Source organism: Microtus pennsylvanicus, chromosome 13 (assembly GCF_037038515.1).
Source record: "Microtus pennsylvanicus isolate mMicPen1 chromosome 13, mMicPen1.hap1, whole genome shotgun sequence".
Taxonomy (NCBI): Eukaryota; Metazoa; Chordata; class Mammalia; order Rodentia; family Cricetidae; genus Microtus; species Microtus pennsylvanicus.
The window spans coordinates 32,648,657-32,666,253 of record NC_134591.1 but is presented as its reverse complement, the minus strand read 5'-3'; the positions used below and the strand labels follow the sequence as shown (position 1 = coordinate 32,666,253).

Below are 17,597 nucleotides of genomic sequence, written 5' to 3'. Positions count from 1 at the left end.
GATCTAGCTGCCAGGAGAGCAGGATGCTGAGAAAACTCCACCAGCAGTTTGGTGGCTAACCTTGGTTGTAACTTAGCTGCATTTGGAATCAATTAAAATCCTAGAAACTGGGCAAACAAATGAGGAGTTTTGATTCATTGGAATTTTTGAGGGAAGAAGACCTACCCTAAACCATCATGTAGACTTGGGAGACAGAAGAGAAAAAGAGTATAGACATATAAAAAGAAAAATCATTTTAAAAATAAAGCAAAGTCTTTAAAGAGACAGTGTCATAGATTAAAGAAGTAAAGAAAATTAAGCCACAAAAAGATGGAATATACACAGAGATATAGAGAGACACTTAAAAGAAATCCCACACTAGCTAAGAATTGAGGAAATAGATGGTTGTTTATTTAGGAGTAGACTCACAAATCAGAATTTTCTGCTTGAACAGAGATCAGAAACCAAAATCGGCAACCAGAACAGAGAGGCCAGAAAAGAGAGCCAACATATGACTTATATAATAGAAGAGGCCACACCCCAATGGGCGAGTAACCACTGACTGTAAGACTTCCTACGGCACCTCCCCCTTTTGTTTACATAAGAGAGTTCTAAGCCTAAAACAAAATTATTTACAATAAGAACAAATATATTCAATAATTATCTTATCCTAACTTGTATAATAAATAACTTGGTCAAGTCATGAGAAGAAAGTAACTACAACTATCTAGTCTTCAACCCCGTTGAAGTCGGAGAAAGAAAATAATATTACTTGAGTAAACAGGAAGTGCATTCAAGTAACTTCCAAAATGTGCAACAAATGACAGAGACAACTGGTTACCTGGCAATCCCCCAAAGTCTCATTTGCAACATTGAAGCAATCAACTTTGTCTAAGGCCTAGAATAACTGATGTACCATTTTCAGAGGTAGGAAATTTTTCAAAACCTTATCCTGTCTTGGCAGGATTTGACAGTCCTGCTTATCCATTTCTGGATATCATGTATCTTGTCAGTGGTTGAGGCATAGGTGTTTCTTTGCCCAAAGGCAAGTTTTGCCAAGAAGAAAACAAGCTCCAAGTGGAGTGTCTTCAGTGCTCAACATCCTCTCAGGAATAGATCGGTGCTGCCAGGAGCAATTGTGTCTCACTTCAACAGAACCCTAAATTAGTTAAATTCCAAGGGATGGTTGATTCTTCAATATGGTGAGCATCTAGTTGCTCTTATACCAGCTGTTCTAAAGTCTGCAACTTATCTTCAGCTAGAGGCCATTGCTTAACCCATATTGGTTTCTCAGTTAACCATTTTAAAGGTAGGTCTGTTGGTTCATCTAAAGGTTTGCTAGTTGCTTAATTTTCTTGTACAGCCTGAATGGCTGGTGACCTTTGTGTATAGTACCTTCTAATATTCTTCCCAGAATTAAGTTCCTGGGAAGCAGGAATGTTAATCTGGGTATTCCATTGTTGCACTAGGTCACAACCCCATAAATGTACTGCAATATTAGCCACATATGGCCTCAGCTTCCCTTTCTGACTTTCTAGCCCAATACAGTCAACCCATCTCATGCTTGAGATATGGTTCCAATTCCTAGAAATTGATTATCTGTCTCTTGAAGAGGCCAATTTGGACACCAAGATTCCGGAGTAATCATACTCACATCCACACCTGTGTCTATCAAACCAACAATTATAATGCCATTTATATACACTCTTAGCTTTGGTCTTTGATCATTTACTGAAGCCTGCCAGAATATACATTTCCTATTTCTTTTGGAATTTTTGACTTATCTTCCATGTTTATGGCATCATCTAGAACAGTATGGTTTTTTACAGAAGGCTCTGGATTTTTTAATTTTTTTGGCGAGACATGCCCTCCACAGTTACTGAGAATGCCTGGGCCACTTTTGGCTTCAGGGCGTACAAGAGGCCCTTCAAGGAGTTTCCTGATGGTATTGGGTTGCCTTGTCTGTCCATCATTGATCTGCATTCTTTGATCCAATGTCGGTATTTGCCATACCGCCTACAAATATCTGAAGGCTAAGTCCTCCTATTCTTGCCATTCCCAGAGGAGAAGAGGAGATATTATTGATAGGAATTGCTTGTCTACAATCCCTTCTCGGAAGTCCTATTCTACCACAATTAAAACATTTGACATTTTGATGTCTCCTCATTTCTTTGGAAATTGCTTCTCCTACCCAAGATTCAGTATTATAGTCAAATGTCTCAATGTTCATTGTATGCAGGATCTATTCATCTATAGGTGCTTATATAACCTTTAGGCCCAAGTATCTTCTTGCATTCTAAGTTGGCATTTTCAAAAATCAGATATTCAATAAGTACTCATCTAGCACCTGGAGCTGTTACTCCTATTTGTACAGCCTTAGTTAATCTTTGTAAGAAGTCAGTAAAGAGTTCTCTCTGGCCCTGTTTAACCCTGGTATATGATTCAATTCATTTTCCTAGTTCTTGTATTCTGTCCAAAGCATTTAAGGCTGCTTGGTGGCATAGGGACAAGATTTGTTCATCGTAAAGAGCTTGAACCCGTGGGTAAGCATAAAGGCCTTCACCAAGAATTTGATCTTGTGAAGTCTTAAGGCCTTTTGCTTTTCCCTGTTGTTCCAAAATTTTTGCTTCTTCTCTGAAATAAATTTTAAACATTAATTGAGGTCCATCATCCAGGACTGCTGAAACTAATTGTCATGTGGGGTGGCTTTAATGCTAGAAGATCATGACTTTAGCATCTCCTTAACAAATGATGAATGCCAGCCACAAGTTACAACAGCTTGCTAAATTTCTTTTAGATCATTCATTTCTACAGGTATTCATCCACCTTTTTGGGATCCTTTTGAGCCTTTCGAAGTTGATGCTTTTTCAGAGTAAAATACGGGGTATGAAGCTAAGACCCTGGGTAAATACTCTCTGACAGCTACTGGTGATGTTGAATCCTGCTCTTGTGCCTCCTTTCTCTGTTCATCAGCTCCAATAAATTCCTCAATTATTTCAAATCTTTTTATTATTATTCTTTGTAAAGCCTGAATTTCCTGGCCTGTGTATATTTCTAGTGATTTCATTGAGGCACCTAGCCTCTGGTCTTCATTCTGCACATGTGATTCCAAGGTCTAAAGTTTCTCCTTTAAAGATAACATCTCATTCTTGGACATTACTTGAATAGTATGCAGATTGCCATCCTGGAGAGACAGCCTATCTGCTGAACTTAACATAATTTATTAATAAATTATGATTATCAAATTCAATAGTATGAATTCTTTCAGATAACTTCTTAGTACCCTTAGTATGTATTCAATTTTGTCTATAAAATTAATGTTATCCTTTTTAATAGTATTAATTTTTTTGAGGCAACTTTTGATCTTTGATGGTATTAATCCTGTCAACAAGCTGTTCATTATTAGTCTCTAAAGATTGTATCATTCCTAAAAGTGCCATATTCTTTCTTAATGATAGAATATGAAGAAGAAAACTGAATCCCAATATTCGATAAATTGAAGTATCACCATAGCCATATAAACCTCACAGAATACAATCCATAGTATTTGCAAAAAAAAAAAAATACTAAAAGTTTCAATATTAACGCAATCTGTCACATTGATTTATTAATTACCTGTTGTGAGATCTGGCAAATTGTTTTAGGTGTAATAATCTTTATTGTCTAGTAGATATCGTGGTTGCAGATTTACGGTGGCAACAGGAACAGTCTTGAGCTGCTATAGTTTCTGAGCTGCTTTAGTTTCTAGCCTTGGTACTGGTTAAATACTGAGAAATATGCTTTGCTTGACAAATTAAAAGCAATTAAACCAATTCCATACGCGGAGCAAGAAACCCAGAACTCATGGGCAGGGAGCAGAAACGGGAAGCTGCACAACTCGTCACCCCGCCAGGAACCACGCCAGGGAAGGCGGCAGTCGTGCACGTGCTTGGGAAAATTCTCAAGTTGCCACACACAATAAACTCTGCTGCAGTGGGGATTCTACAAAAACTGCTTATGTAAAAGCAAGCCAAGCAGGCAGATTTGGGAGACTGTCTGGGCTGTGGACCAGCTAGGCCATCAGTGCATCCACCCAGGAGGCGTGGAGTCCAATTGCACATGGGTGCCAAATTTGAAAGGATGCTTAAAAGAAATCCCACACTAGCTCAGAATTGAGAAAATAGATGGTTATTTATTTAGGAGTAGACTCACAGATCAGAATCCTCTGCTTGAACAGAGATCAGAAACCAAAATTCACAACAGGAACAGAGAGGTTGGAAGAGTATGGACACATACTCTACATCAGCTTACATAGTATAAGAGGCCACGCCCCAATGGGCGGGTAACCATTGGCTGTAAGACTTTCTACAGCACAGAGAGTCTGGATTATGTATATTATTGTGTTTTCTTTGAATTTTTTAACTGCAAAGAGACATTTGATACTAGAGCCTAATAAGTTAAGCCAACATAAAGGTACCTTGATTTTACACTTTGGTTCTAGGGATATGTTGTTTTGGAAAAGAGGTTCTGCTTTTGTTTCCATAGAAGATGAGAACCTGTGGGTTCCTTTCAGTCTAATGTGGTTTGTGAAACAAGACCCCCTGAAAGTCTCCATGAACCCTAAAAATACTTTGTCCAACAAACAGAAGGAAGCAGTTTGGAGAAAACAATGTCCAAATTCCCAAAATGATTGTTTATAAATATTTGTTTTTATTTAGAGGGGGATATGATATAGAGATGAATACTTTGCATTGGTATTCATTTAAGGTCGATTTTGTTACACTGTGTATATGTATTTCTGCTCTTGTTTAAGGTATTACATTTTTGTTCAGCTCATTTAAAAATGAAATATATAATTAAGAAATACAGATTAATATGTAGTCATCTACAATAATCAAACTTTTAGTCAGGTTAGCTTTTCTAGATATACAGAGATATAGTTCAGTTAGATATATAACTTTCAACACTTCAAGACCTATAGAATACGGCATTTAAAAGGTTTTAAGAACTTAAACTTTTCTCAACAGTGAGACATGTCTGCTTCTGGCAGTATCAATTGCTTCAGAGAGATTAATGGGCATTGAAGAAATGTATTATTTAATTTGCCTTTAGTGTGACAAAGCTAGCCATTTGGGTAAGAAACTGTTCTTTCCTGGACTACTTGATGGTATGCTGTATGAACTGAACATTCAGGACCCACAGAAAAGTGACTGCTGAGCTTTCCAAAAGATGGAATGATCCTTTAGGGTTCCTGCTTCACAAAAGAAACTGCAAGACATTCTGCAAGACACAGAAAAAAAGCAACTGATGAAAATTGTCATTAGAAGGCAGAACAGATCTTCAAATTCCCTGCTTCACTGAAAAGTCTGCCAGATATTATGGGCCTGTAGGCTAAAGATGATAACCCAACATTACAGAAGCACTTTGGCAGACTGTCCATTCAGAGAGATGTCTCTGTCAATTCTAGAGTTTTGGAAGTTGCTTTCAATGCCCCTCTCATTTACTTAGGTAATATTATATTCTTCTGGGGTCTATGAAGAGTTGAATACACATAGTTATTATCTTCCTTAGTTATGATAAAAGATAAATTAGATATAAAACTTTAAATTCAACTGGGTGGTTGAGGCACATGCCTTTAATCCCAGCACTCAGGAGGCAAAGACAGGTGGATCTCTGTGAGTTCAAGGCAAACCTGGTCTATAAGAGCTAGTTCCAGAACTGGCTCCAAAACTACAAAAAAAAACCTGTCTCGAAAAAGCAATAATAATAATAAGAAGAATAAGAATAATAATAATAAGAAGAAGAAGAAGAAGAAGATAGAATAGACAATAGAGTATTTTCTTTAATTAGTCAAATGTAGATGAACTAAATATTATAACTATAGTTCTTGCTTGACAACTGTTTTGTATATATAATTATGCTGTGTACCTAGTTCCCTTAAAAAATGTACTTTATCCTTGCATCTCATTTTTCTACCCATTGTAATAGATCTGGAATGTTCTGATAATAAGTCTTTCGATTTCCTAAGAGTATTAAAGTAAAGAATATATTAGAAATATTGACTAAACTGTGGTGTTGCAAGTCACCAGGAGATGCTAGCCACTACGCTCCTTGTTTTGTGATATTCTCTCTCCTTAGACAGCAGTCAAGTCCATTATTGGCTCTTCTCCTTTCCATCTGTTGGCCATTCTGTTTGTTAATTTTAAACTAGAATCACAATGTCGTAAGGCTGAATTGCTTGTTTCCAGGATTGGTCTTCGCCAGTGGCCAAACATGGAAGGAGCAGAGAAGGTTTGCCCTGATGACCCTGAAGAATTTTGGAGTGGGAAAGAAGAGCATAGAGCATCGCATACAGGAAGAAGCTCGACACCTTGTAGGGGCCATGAAAGAGGAGAAAGGTGGGCATTCCACAGGGCAGGTGTGGGTGGCTGTGGCCCTTTCATGCATTGGGCAGATTCTTCCTGAATGTCTAAGTGCTTGGGTTGGCCTCTGCACTATGCTGAGTATTGAGGATAGAGCAGTGAACACGTAGCCATGACCTTACCCCTGGAGTTCTGAAACTAAGTACACAAACACTCATGAGACACACTGCTGCACCTAAGGCCTGGTCATCAGTCTGACTTCACAGATACTGACAGATTTTTTGGTATATGTTAATCTCATAGCAAACTAACCCAGAGCCTCTTACATGGCTCTCTGTTATGAATCTTTCTCTGTCATATGAAATTAACAAACCAGTATCTTTGAAAGATGCCTTTTTTTCTTTATTCATCTTCAGGGCAGCCTTTTGACCCTCACTTGAAGATCCACAATGCTGTTTCCAATGTCATTTGTGCCATCACCTTTGGTGAGCGTTTTGATTACCATGACGAGCAGTTTCACGACCTGCTGAGGTTACTGGAAGAGGCCATGTATTTGGGTTCCTCAATAATGGTCCATGTAAGTATTCTGGTTTCCTTTATTTTGGGAGAAAATTAGACTGGGGCTAATTCAAGTACAAGTAGGTTCTTTCTTTTGGTTCCCGGCACTTTTTGAAGCTAAAACATAATGTCTTTTAATTGAGTTTAGTACAAATTAATCTGCTGATTTAGAAGTATTTAATAAGAAAACTTACTGTGTACAAAATGCTTCTGATATTTTAATGAAGTCCCAACATTTATTTGGTAGCCATGCATGTCCAAATGCTTCTCTTTTTTAAGTATGAAGATCTTATTGCTGACTTTGACTTTATTTCTCTCTTGCCACTTCACACCTCACATGCAAACTACAAGCATACTTTCTAACTATAATCCTGTGTACGCGTTTCTCTTTATTAACCCGTTGTCATTGTTTATTAATCTTTTCTCAGTGGTTAGACATCCAGTTGTTTCTAAGCTAAAGTTTGTATTAATAACACTGTCGTGAATATTTTAATTGTTCATGCTGCCACATCCACTTGTTTTTCTTGTGTTTTTATTTAGACATAAATCTTTACCCCCCATGTTGTTGGGTTGTCTGTCCCTGTGCTCATTCCTATACAAATGTTCCTCTTAGAATTGCCTTGCCTCTCTCAGAAATGATCTGGTAGGTTGAACTTTCATCTTTATTTGGTTCTAGGAGCTTGACAGTTTTTTCCATATTTTTTCAATGAGGTATGGCCATTCAACAATTTATTAATCTATGTGTTTATATAGTTTCTGTAGTGTTTCTTGCTATTGATTTTTAAATTTTTTATTACACTATCGTCTATTTGGATATAACAAATTATTTCATTCTTTTGTATTTGCTAAGATTTGGGTCTTACTGTAGAGGAAAATTCCAGGTACAGCTAAGAAACAAATATTCTTGGTTTCATTAGGATGGTATACTCTTTAGATGTCTGTTAAGTGTATTTGATTCATGCAGTTTAGCTCTGAGGTTTCTCTGTTGGATTTTGGTTGGGATAACCTAGGCAGGAATGGGAGTGGAGTACTGACATTACCATAATTATTTCATGAGAATCTGTCTGAACTTCAGGTTCATTGTTATTTGTCTTATGAAATTAGGAGTCACAAATTACGATGCATGCTTATTTACAATTGTTCTAACTGATGAATTGTTCCTCTTATGAACAGGTAGTGGCTTTCTTTATCTCCTCTAGCTAATTTTGTTTTAACATCAGAATAGCTTGTTTCCAGTTTCTGTTTGCTTCCTATATTATTTCAGGTTATTATGGAGAGAGGTTGATTAGTCATGGTAACTCCATCAGTTTTATTATTTTTTTTCTGGCTGCTTAGATTATTTGGTTTTCTACTTTCCATCAACTACTACTAAGCATTTGCTTCTTTACTGTGCTAGACATGATGGATTCCTTCCTGGCCCTTCTTTATCCAGCTGTTCTCAGACCATTTATTCTTCCCTGTGCTCTCGTGATTGAGACTCATCTTTCTTCCTTCTCTGTGTTCAGCTCTCACTTAAGTGTCTTCTTCAGGGCTGTCATGATGGTCATTTCAGTCACTGCATGTCAGTGAGAATATTTCCATTAGAACTTAATTTTTGAAATTTAATTACATCTCTGTTGGGAGTGAGCATGTGGGTGTCAGGCTTGTGCAGCCAACACTTTTACTAACGGAGCCATCTCCTTTAAAATGTAAATATTGCTGCTTTCCTTTACAGTTTTGATGGAGATGTTCTGATTTACTCATGTTTATTTGAAAATCTAAATGACTCTTGTGTTTGAACGTCTTTTCATTTCTCTGTCTTGGGAAACTTTCTCCTGTAATTCATTGAATTCCTTTTCCATCCCTTTACTTTTTTGCTCAGCTTCTGAAATAAAGTCCTGCGCATTCCTAGGTCTCTTGATCATATGACAGTTCTTCATTCTGCCTGTGGTTATTATTTCTGTTCTTTGTTGCTGCTCTTGGAGTGCAGCTTCTCATCAGCAATTCTCCCTTCCAGATCTTCTCTTGGGTGGAGACTGTTGTTGGTGTTTTCCACTGTGGTTTTTTGTTTGTTTTATCTCATTTTGTCTTGTTTTTGTTTTTGATTCAACTTTAAAATTGCCTTCTATTTGTTTGTTGTTTGTTTTTAAAAATCTCAGTTTTCTTGCTGTATTTTTTTCTGTTCTGCCCAGTTTTCATCTCTATGCTGCCTCTCTCCTCCCTTCCCCTGTTTCCTCCACTCGCTGACTTTCACCTCTAGAGCCCACACTGGATTCCTCTGCCTCTTTGTATTTCCTTTCAATCTCTGATCATCTTGATCAGAAAATGCTTGGACACCCAACATTTGACATATTTCAGGGTCTTCGAAATACGTGTTATTTGAGTTATAATTTTTGAGGCATCATCTTTCCCTTTTTGTTTCATGCATTTGTTTTAATGTTCACATCTATTGATAGGGATATCTCTTCTGGATTCTTTGAAAGGATCTTCATATTGAGCAGCCTGTTCTCAAAGGCAAGTATCATTTTGCAAGTAGAAGCAAACTCCTCCAGCAGCAATATTAAACTATACAGATCTAAAAACACACTTAAAATTGTTGATAGTTCATTATCATGTCTCTGATGAAATGATAATCGGAAGGCTCCTTGTAATTTTCTAGGAAGACAAAATTATTGAAGCTAAGTGTGGAAAGAGTAAATAAGTGGGATAAAGGGAGGAGATCAGGAAATGGAGAAAAAGAAGACAGGCAAGGTTCAGTAATAAGGAGTGGAAAGAAATGTTATGAGGGAGAAGAGAAAAAAACAAGCAACTTAAGGGGGTATCAAAAAATATTACTCAGTAATGAAAAAAGTTGAGAAGTAAAATAAGATAAATATAAAAAATAAGTAAAATATAAAGGTATTACTTTAAAAACTCACTAAATTCAAAATACTGCTAAATGCAAGGAAATATCATAGGTTATAGAAATGATTTGTGGATGATAAATGTTATAGATAAATGGTGTTAGATGAATTCATGAAAAAGAATAAAAACTAAAAATGTAATAATAACAGTTAAGGAAAAACAGTGTCCACTTAAAAAATTTGCAAATGTAAAAGAAAAAATGTCAAAAGAGAAACCATAAAGAAGAGACAACTGACCCAACTGCATTCTGGGTCATAAAATTTGGAGGCCGCTGGTTACACGCATGGAGAAGATGAGCTGAACCTGTGGGCTCCTGTTTTGCCTTTAGCTTATTACATGCACGGAGGAGGTGAGATGAGCCCATGGGCTCTTGTTTTGCCTTGGAGCATATTGTTGCTGAGTCTGGTCTGAAGCAAGCATCTCCTATATTCAGAATTGTCTTCACAGATGCTCTTGTTCTGTAGGTAACAATTCTGCAGGCCAGAATTACCTTAACATTGTACGATTAGGGCACATATTCTCACACCATCAAGACTTCCTAGATTAAAACCCCTGCTAAGACTCTCAGGTGGGAATGTATCCCACATGTCTGGGAAGCAAGAGGACCTGCTATTAGTACTCAGGCGTCTGTACTGGACTGACATTGGGGTATATGTCCTCAGCTGTAACCACTAAGAGCACCTCCTGTGCACATTCACCTTGTTCCCACCTCCCATCTCTCTCTGTGTATGTCTCTCCCTCTCCCTCCCGCTTTACTTTTTTCTGCCACTCCTGTCCTCAGAAGTCAGTCTCCGCTCTCCCCTTCCCCCTTTCCCCATTTATTTTGCCCCAATTAAAAAATAAATAAATAAAACCTCTCCACCTGGGCTCTTTCACATGGTGCCTTTCTCTTGCATGCCACTTTTTCTAAATTAGAACACCGTCTTTCACTCCTTCAGGGATCCCTGAGCATCAATCACTATGCTGCAGCGGGAATACCCCTTTACATGTCACATCCACCCCTGTAATGTCAGAATTTCTCCATTCTACAGCAATGAACCACAGAAGGTCAGACTCAGAAATATCAAATTTCAGGTGAATTTCAGTTGGTAAGTTCAAATTGTAGCCACTGCAGGTGGGGCTATCTCCCCGACCTTACATGCTTCCCAGTCTGATCTCAGATTCCAACGTCTTCATCCTTTGACCCTTCATTGTCTTTGATGACATTAGAATCAAAATTGGGACAGCTACTGAATGCTATGCCAATGTGTGTCCTAGATAGGAAAGAATTGGACCAGTGAGAAGCGGTCTGAACCTGGTATACTTTGCTTGGGAGTACTGAAATGCCCACAAGTGGGTATGAAGAAAAACAGTAGTCCAGATGTTCCAGTGTAGGAGATTAAGAGGTAAAAGACTGTCTTGAAATGCAAAGTGATTTTATGTTGTCTCCATGATCATTTTCTTCTCCCTAATTAGCTCTATAACATCTTCCCATGGTTAATGAGATACATTCCCGGATCACACCAAACAACACTGGCTACCTGGAGAGAACTGAAGTCATATGTTTCTAATATAATTGACAAACACCGCCGAAACTGGAACCCTGATGAGCCAAAAGACTTCATTGATGCTTTCCTCAAGGAAATGACAAAGGTGGGGAAGACGGTTCCTGGGTCTTCTTATAGAAAGGGTGGCGTAGAATAGCTTCCAATTGATTGAGCAGCAGGCTAGCACAAAAGTAGTATTTTAGTATAGCAGAGATTTATTCTCTCATAGTTCTAGATCGTTCCTGTAATCCTGCCAGCCAGGCAACCAACTTTGAGAAACAAGAGAAACGTCATTGCCTTATGTCTCCCATCTCCTAGGGGACATTGATGTTTGTTGCTGTGGTTCCCTGCTCCATCTTCAATGCCGAGATTATATCATCTCTTTCCTTTCTGATCCTTTTACAACTCATTTCTCCTGTTCTAACCCTGGAGGCCCCTCTCATAAGAATAACTCAGGATAACCTTTCCTCCTGAAATGAATCATATCCTCAAGATCTATTTTTGTGCATCAGGTAACATGTCATGGTTGCAAAGATGACAAGATAAACATCTTTGTAGATCATTACTTAACACACCCTTAGAAGTAAAACATAGGAATCACATTTTATAAATGCATGGTAATGTAATGTTGGGTTGTTTGGGTCTTTAGAATAAAGGATTTGCTACAATTTGTCTTGCAGTCCTAGAAATACCTAGATTTTTTCATATTATTTATGTCCTTGGTCCTTCTCCCATATCCGAAGGAGTTAGATGAAAAATAAATATAGCAATTAAATGTTAGAGCTTTATTTTATTGTGAGTTGGTCCAGGCCTGGTTACCCTCCCTAACTGGGACACCACTGAAACAGACTAACTTCAGCTAAGTAAATCATAGAATTTAACTTTCTTATATGGGTGAGACACATACCTTTCTCTGGACTCCATATGAGTACTATTCAATAATAGAACAAGGCAAGAAGACACTGAGGGAACATATTAGCTAGTTTTGCATCATTGTAGCAACAATATGTGGAAGCAACTACTGAATAAAGCAAAAATGTCATCTGGCCAAGTTTCAGAACATTTCAGTTCATCAAAGTGAGTGGCAAAGCAGCTCAGTTCATGAGGCAGAAGGGTATGGTGGAGGCTTTCACATCACTGTTCATTAGGAAACAGCAAGCAAGAAAGGAGCTATGGGTTGGGTGTAACTCTAGGAGCTATCATCACTCCCGTAAGCTAGATGCTATCTTCCTATTTCTAAGAACTTCCCCAAATACTATCAGTGCAAGGAACCAGTATTTAAAACATGAGTGTGTGGGGGAGCATGTTGGATTTAAACCATACTGTAAAATGTAAGTTTTTATCCTATTGATCCTAGCAGGCCTCTGGCAAATACATATCACTGAATTTGTCATGGAAGCTTCAACTCTCTGGATTATGGGCTCCTTCTCTTGCTGGGGCACAATGGTAAATGTGTGTGTGTATGTGTGTGTGTGTTTATTATCTTTTCTCTTATTTCATCTTCCTAGCATAATATTGATAGAAGCGATATTTAAGCCCAGAGGAGAAGGCAAATCCTTTACCATATGAAGTACAGGTACGAGAACAACATTATTAAGAGCAGTATTAACAAACTGATGCTTCTAGAGGAAGTGAGAAAGGTGATGTTTTGTCATAAAGAAGTAGTGATAGATTCAGTGCAATTTGATTTTGCAACATGATGCAGATTGGAGAATCAGTGAACATAGAAAATTCATGTTTCTGGTATCAGCAAAGTCACCTGTAGAATCAGAATCACTCTGAATGACTTAATGCAATTGATTCCTCAGGGTGAGGACCAGTGTTATGAGACAAACAAAAATCTTATGATTGAAAAAATACACACTGTCTTTTCTAGCACACCGACAAAACTACTACAAGTTTCAATGAAGAAAACCTCATCTGCAGCACTCTGGATCTCTTCCTTGCTGGAACTGAGACAACATCCACAACCATGCGCTGGGCTCTGCTCTACATGGCGGTCTACCCAGAAATCCAAGGTGAGATGTGGTGACAGCATCTAACCAAGGCAGAATGGGTTCAGAAGACAGGATGGGGAAGTGGGAGAAGGAGGAGCGTATGTGAGGGGATGTGCACTCGGGAAACAGCACATCCTGCACATGTTCTGTGAGGACTATACTGATCCCAGGAGTGCAGATATTCCAGTCTGTACCTTCAACAATCTTGAAGCTCAGAAGAAAGAGAGAAGTCAGTTCACATTGTGGTATGCTCCACAGAGTGTGAATTTACCATACAACATTTATTCACACCCTTTCACACCCTCCTTCCTTTGTAACAATTCTTTCCAGTTTGAGTACTGTCCTAATTATTTATCCTGGTATCTAATGTCTTGTCATGTGTGCCCCTCTGCCAGTCCAGGGATATTCCTGTCTCTGCCTCACAAGTGTTAGGACAACAAACAATACAGACTACCATACCTGGCTTTCTTAACTCTGTTCTGTAATTCCAACTTGTTCTCATGCTTGTATGGTAACCAATATACTCTAACTTATATATATATATATACACACACACACACAAATTATATTAATACATATTAAATATATCATCTGTATCTATGTTATGCATATCTGGGTTACTATCTAAAATGCCTTTCTTCATGAAAGTTCCATTTTTAAGATTCTTAAAGCTTATTGATTTATGTTTCAGGCTAGCCTTCTGAAACAAAGATTCTAGAATATATTACTATATTTCTAAAAGCTCTTCATATACATATATATATATATATATAGTCTGCATATTTGCACACTTGTATGCTGTCTTTTCCTGTGTATATATGAAGACTAAAGAATAATTTATGGAAGTTGATCTTTCCCAAGCTCAATCGCACATCATCCGGTTTGGCCATAAGTGCTAAGCCATCTCCCAAATCCAGTATATTAATTGATAGAAGTTTAATTTGTGTTCATTTTAAAGTATTAACAGTAGTCAATAGTTGAAGCATCCAGGACACTCATGGGCCATGAGTAAAGTTCAGTCCTTGAGGAAAAACATCTTGATGCATGCATGAATATGGAAGACAAAAGTCCTGTACATTAAACTATACAAATTCTCTAGAACAGTTCAATTTGTAGACATGGAAGGTGGAATATAAGAGGGATAAAGCAAGGATTGTGAAGAGATAGCTTGCTCTGCAAGATCAACATTTCCTGCCATTACTTGTACAACAATAGATAAATGTGTTGTTTCAACTTCGGCACAGTGGCTGCCCCTCAATCTACTGCCTTTACAGCCAGCAGCTGCAATTCAGTTACCTTCCTGCTTCTATGTCAGTAGCCCAGCCACTCAGGGCACAGCCTGCAGGAATTCTGTTCCCACAGGCACTGGCTCTGCCACTGCTGCTAAATGTAGCATTAACTACATCTCTATCATTCTATTTAGAAGTAAAATTCCAGAGTCAAAGACTGAGGTGAAAACCTGCAAGCACAGAGAGTATCAGCTAGCTAACCTTCTCTCATAGCTGGTGTCTCCCAAAAGCACATCCCTCTATCCACCAAAACAAACTCTCAAAACCCCTCTGAACTACTTCCGGTGCATCTGTCTATCTCTTTAAGATGCACTCTGATCATCTATTATTACTTTCTGTGAACTAGTTGCTAACTCAGCTCCCAACCTAAGGTTAATTTTATTTAATTAATGCAAATGCAAACTTGGGATTCACAGTATGATCGAATATCCCTCAACATATATTTAATCTTATATCAATAGAAATTAAAAACTGCAAAAAGAGCTATGATTAGCAGCCCACATCACTAATCAAAATGCTTAAGAGACGGAGGCAGGAAGGTTGAAAATTAAAGGTGATCATGAACATGAATTTGCCATAACTCAAAATCATCAGAGTTTTTGAAATCTGATTTATATAAATTTTATTCCCATTTAATTCTTTTATATGTACAGTACTGCCAACATTAGACATTTATATTTCTCTCTTGAGAGAAAGAGCCATGACGGACCTTGTAAAAGACCTGAATCCCAAATTCTTTTACATTGTGGCAGTAGTGGTGAGCTCAGATGAGGCTCGCAGACTCTGCAGTGGCTCCCATGAGAACCTCCTTTGCACCCAGGGAGGGAACTGAAGAAGGAAGGGGACATTGTCTCTACAAGCTTTGTCCCAAAGATGAAACACCATGTCTGCTTATGTTTTAGTTCTGTCACATTTGCTCTGTAAGGAATCTGGGAAATGACTTCTTTAGCTGGAGAAGCAGGTAAGCAGCTGAGTCTCTACTGCTCTAAGATAGTGAAGATACTGAGAGGAAGCATCTACCATATGCTATCATCATTATACCCATTTACATAAATTTTAAAATCTCCTTGTGATAAAACTGATTTTTTTTTCTCAATAATCAGTTGAAGAAACCAACACTCATAAACTATTTCTAGTTCGATCATCAACACTGCCCAGAAACGCATTGCAATTCACTGCCCATGACAGCAAATATCCTTGAGAAATTAGTCTGTAGATACGCTGTGGTCTCAATGTTTGTGTCCTCCCTATGGACTCATTGAAACTTAATTACCAGTGTGATGGTGTGAGGAGGTGATTTCCTGTAATGAAGGGAATTCGTGCTTTAGAAAGAGGAGCTAGACCTGTTCTTTCTACCTTGTGGCATGATGATACAACAAAGATTTCCCAACTCTGATAAAGAAAATTGGTCCTTACCAGACAAGAACTCTGTTGATGTCCTTATTTTAGGATTCACAGTCTCTGCAAGGAGAAAAAAAGTGTACTGGTGATAATCTATTCAGTAAAAAGTATTTATTTTTAGAAGTCTGAATAGATACTGATATGAGCTTAGCCATGGCCACCCTGATTATTACTTCAGGATATATGGAAATATATATATTATATAAATATAAATAGTTATGCTGTAGGCTTGAAGAAAGTTATAGAGTTTACAGTTTCCTAAATCAGACTTCCTAAGGGATAGGGAATTTTTAATTCATCACAATCAGGACACTAGATGAAATAAAAGCAAATAAGTTGGGGAGATGGCTTTTTCTATCTTTGGAAGAAAGCATTAAAGTTTAAAACTTAATGGAGCCTCCTGTTTCCTTGAAGAAAAAGTCCAGGCTGAAATTGACAAAGTGATTGGCCCGAAGAAGCAGCCCAGCCTGAATGACCGAGACTCCATGCCCTACACCAATGCTGTTGTCCATGAAGTGCAGAGGATGGGAAATATCATCCCTCTGAATCTTCCCAGGGAAGTGACAGTTGACACCATGCTGGCTGGATTCCATCTTCCGAAGGTAAGTAGACTGAGGCTTGGAAGTCTGTTAACCACCAACCCTCTGTGTGCCTAGTCCATATGTTATTTGAGCCTTTGCTGCCTTCCCTAGGGCTCCATACTCCAGACCAATTTGACTGCACTGCACATGGACCCCAACGAATGGGCCACCCCAGATGTCTTCAATCCAGAGCACTTTTTGGAGAATGGAGAGTTTAAGAAGAGAGAATCTTTTCTGCCTTTCTCAATGGGTGAGTTGTGATGAGCAGGAGGGGGTTCAGAGCTCCACCTTATCCCTTCTCTTCTTTCTGGAATCCTTACAGATGGGCCTTCCCATATATCTCCATTTTGCAGCTGGTTTCAGTCAGTACCCACATACACACACACACACACACACACACACACACACACACACACAGTGTCAATCCCTCCTTGCTTCTGATGGAGAGTTCAACTTTCTGTTTCCTACCTCACTGACAACAAAGACCTAATCTGTGCCTCTTGCTGAGAACAAGAAAGCTGAATTCCTGCCATTATGTAGACATTTTGAGTGTAGCAGTTCTTTTTAAGGGATGCCTCCTTACATAGAAGAGAGTTGGATTTTAATGTTCTTAGTTGTTAGATAGTTTTAACTGGCATTTGCTTCAGTAAATAGGCTTCTATCCCATGAACCCTCCCTGAGTAGGTCTTTTTTTTTAAATTGGAATGCCTTTGTTAAATGTTGTTAGTGCATGCATCTGCTGCACTACCTGACATGCAGGAAAGGGTATGCAGTGATGACTCTTTCTAAAGACTGTTGTGGTAGTTGTGTGGAATCCATTATCAAATGTTCTGGTATATTCTAGATATTGACATATATATATATATATATATATATATATATATATATATATATTGCATATGTTTTGTCAAGTAATTAGCAATTCTTTAATTTCATAACTGTGTTCTAAGCATTAACCTATAAAAACAAGCAACCTGAGAGCAGGAAAGTGTGGGACAAGAGATGAAGCAGAGCTGCCCCTTGGAGCATGCATCCCACTGCT

General features: G+C 38.2%; 2 protein-coding genes across 3 annotated transcripts in view; both read left to right on the top strand.

Annotated features, from left to right (window-relative positions):
- Positions 1-17,597, top strand: part of LOC142834440 (cytochrome P450 2J3-like) — a 30,423-nt gene that overhangs the window by 6,323 nt on the left and 6,503 nt on the right. The window contains exons 3-8 of one of the 2 annotated variants that reach the window (XM_075947047.1): positions 6,207-6,356; positions 6,737-6,897; positions 11,217-11,393; positions 13,164-13,305; positions 16,389-16,576; positions 16,667-16,805. In XM_075947047.1, the coding sequence (XP_075803162.1) occupies positions 6,207-6,356; positions 6,737-6,897; positions 11,217-11,393; positions 13,164-13,305; positions 16,389-16,576; positions 16,667-16,805 (957 nt within the window). The remainder of the gene's footprint in view (positions 1-6,206; positions 6,357-6,736; positions 6,898-11,216; positions 11,394-13,163; positions 13,306-16,388; positions 16,577-16,666; positions 16,806-17,597) is intronic. The other variant, XM_075947048.1, reaches the window with a different exon arrangement.
- Positions 1-17,597, top strand: part of LOC142834439 (cytochrome P450 2J3-like) — an 86,054-nt gene that overhangs the window by 62,276 nt on the left and 6,181 nt on the right. The window lies entirely within an intron of this gene.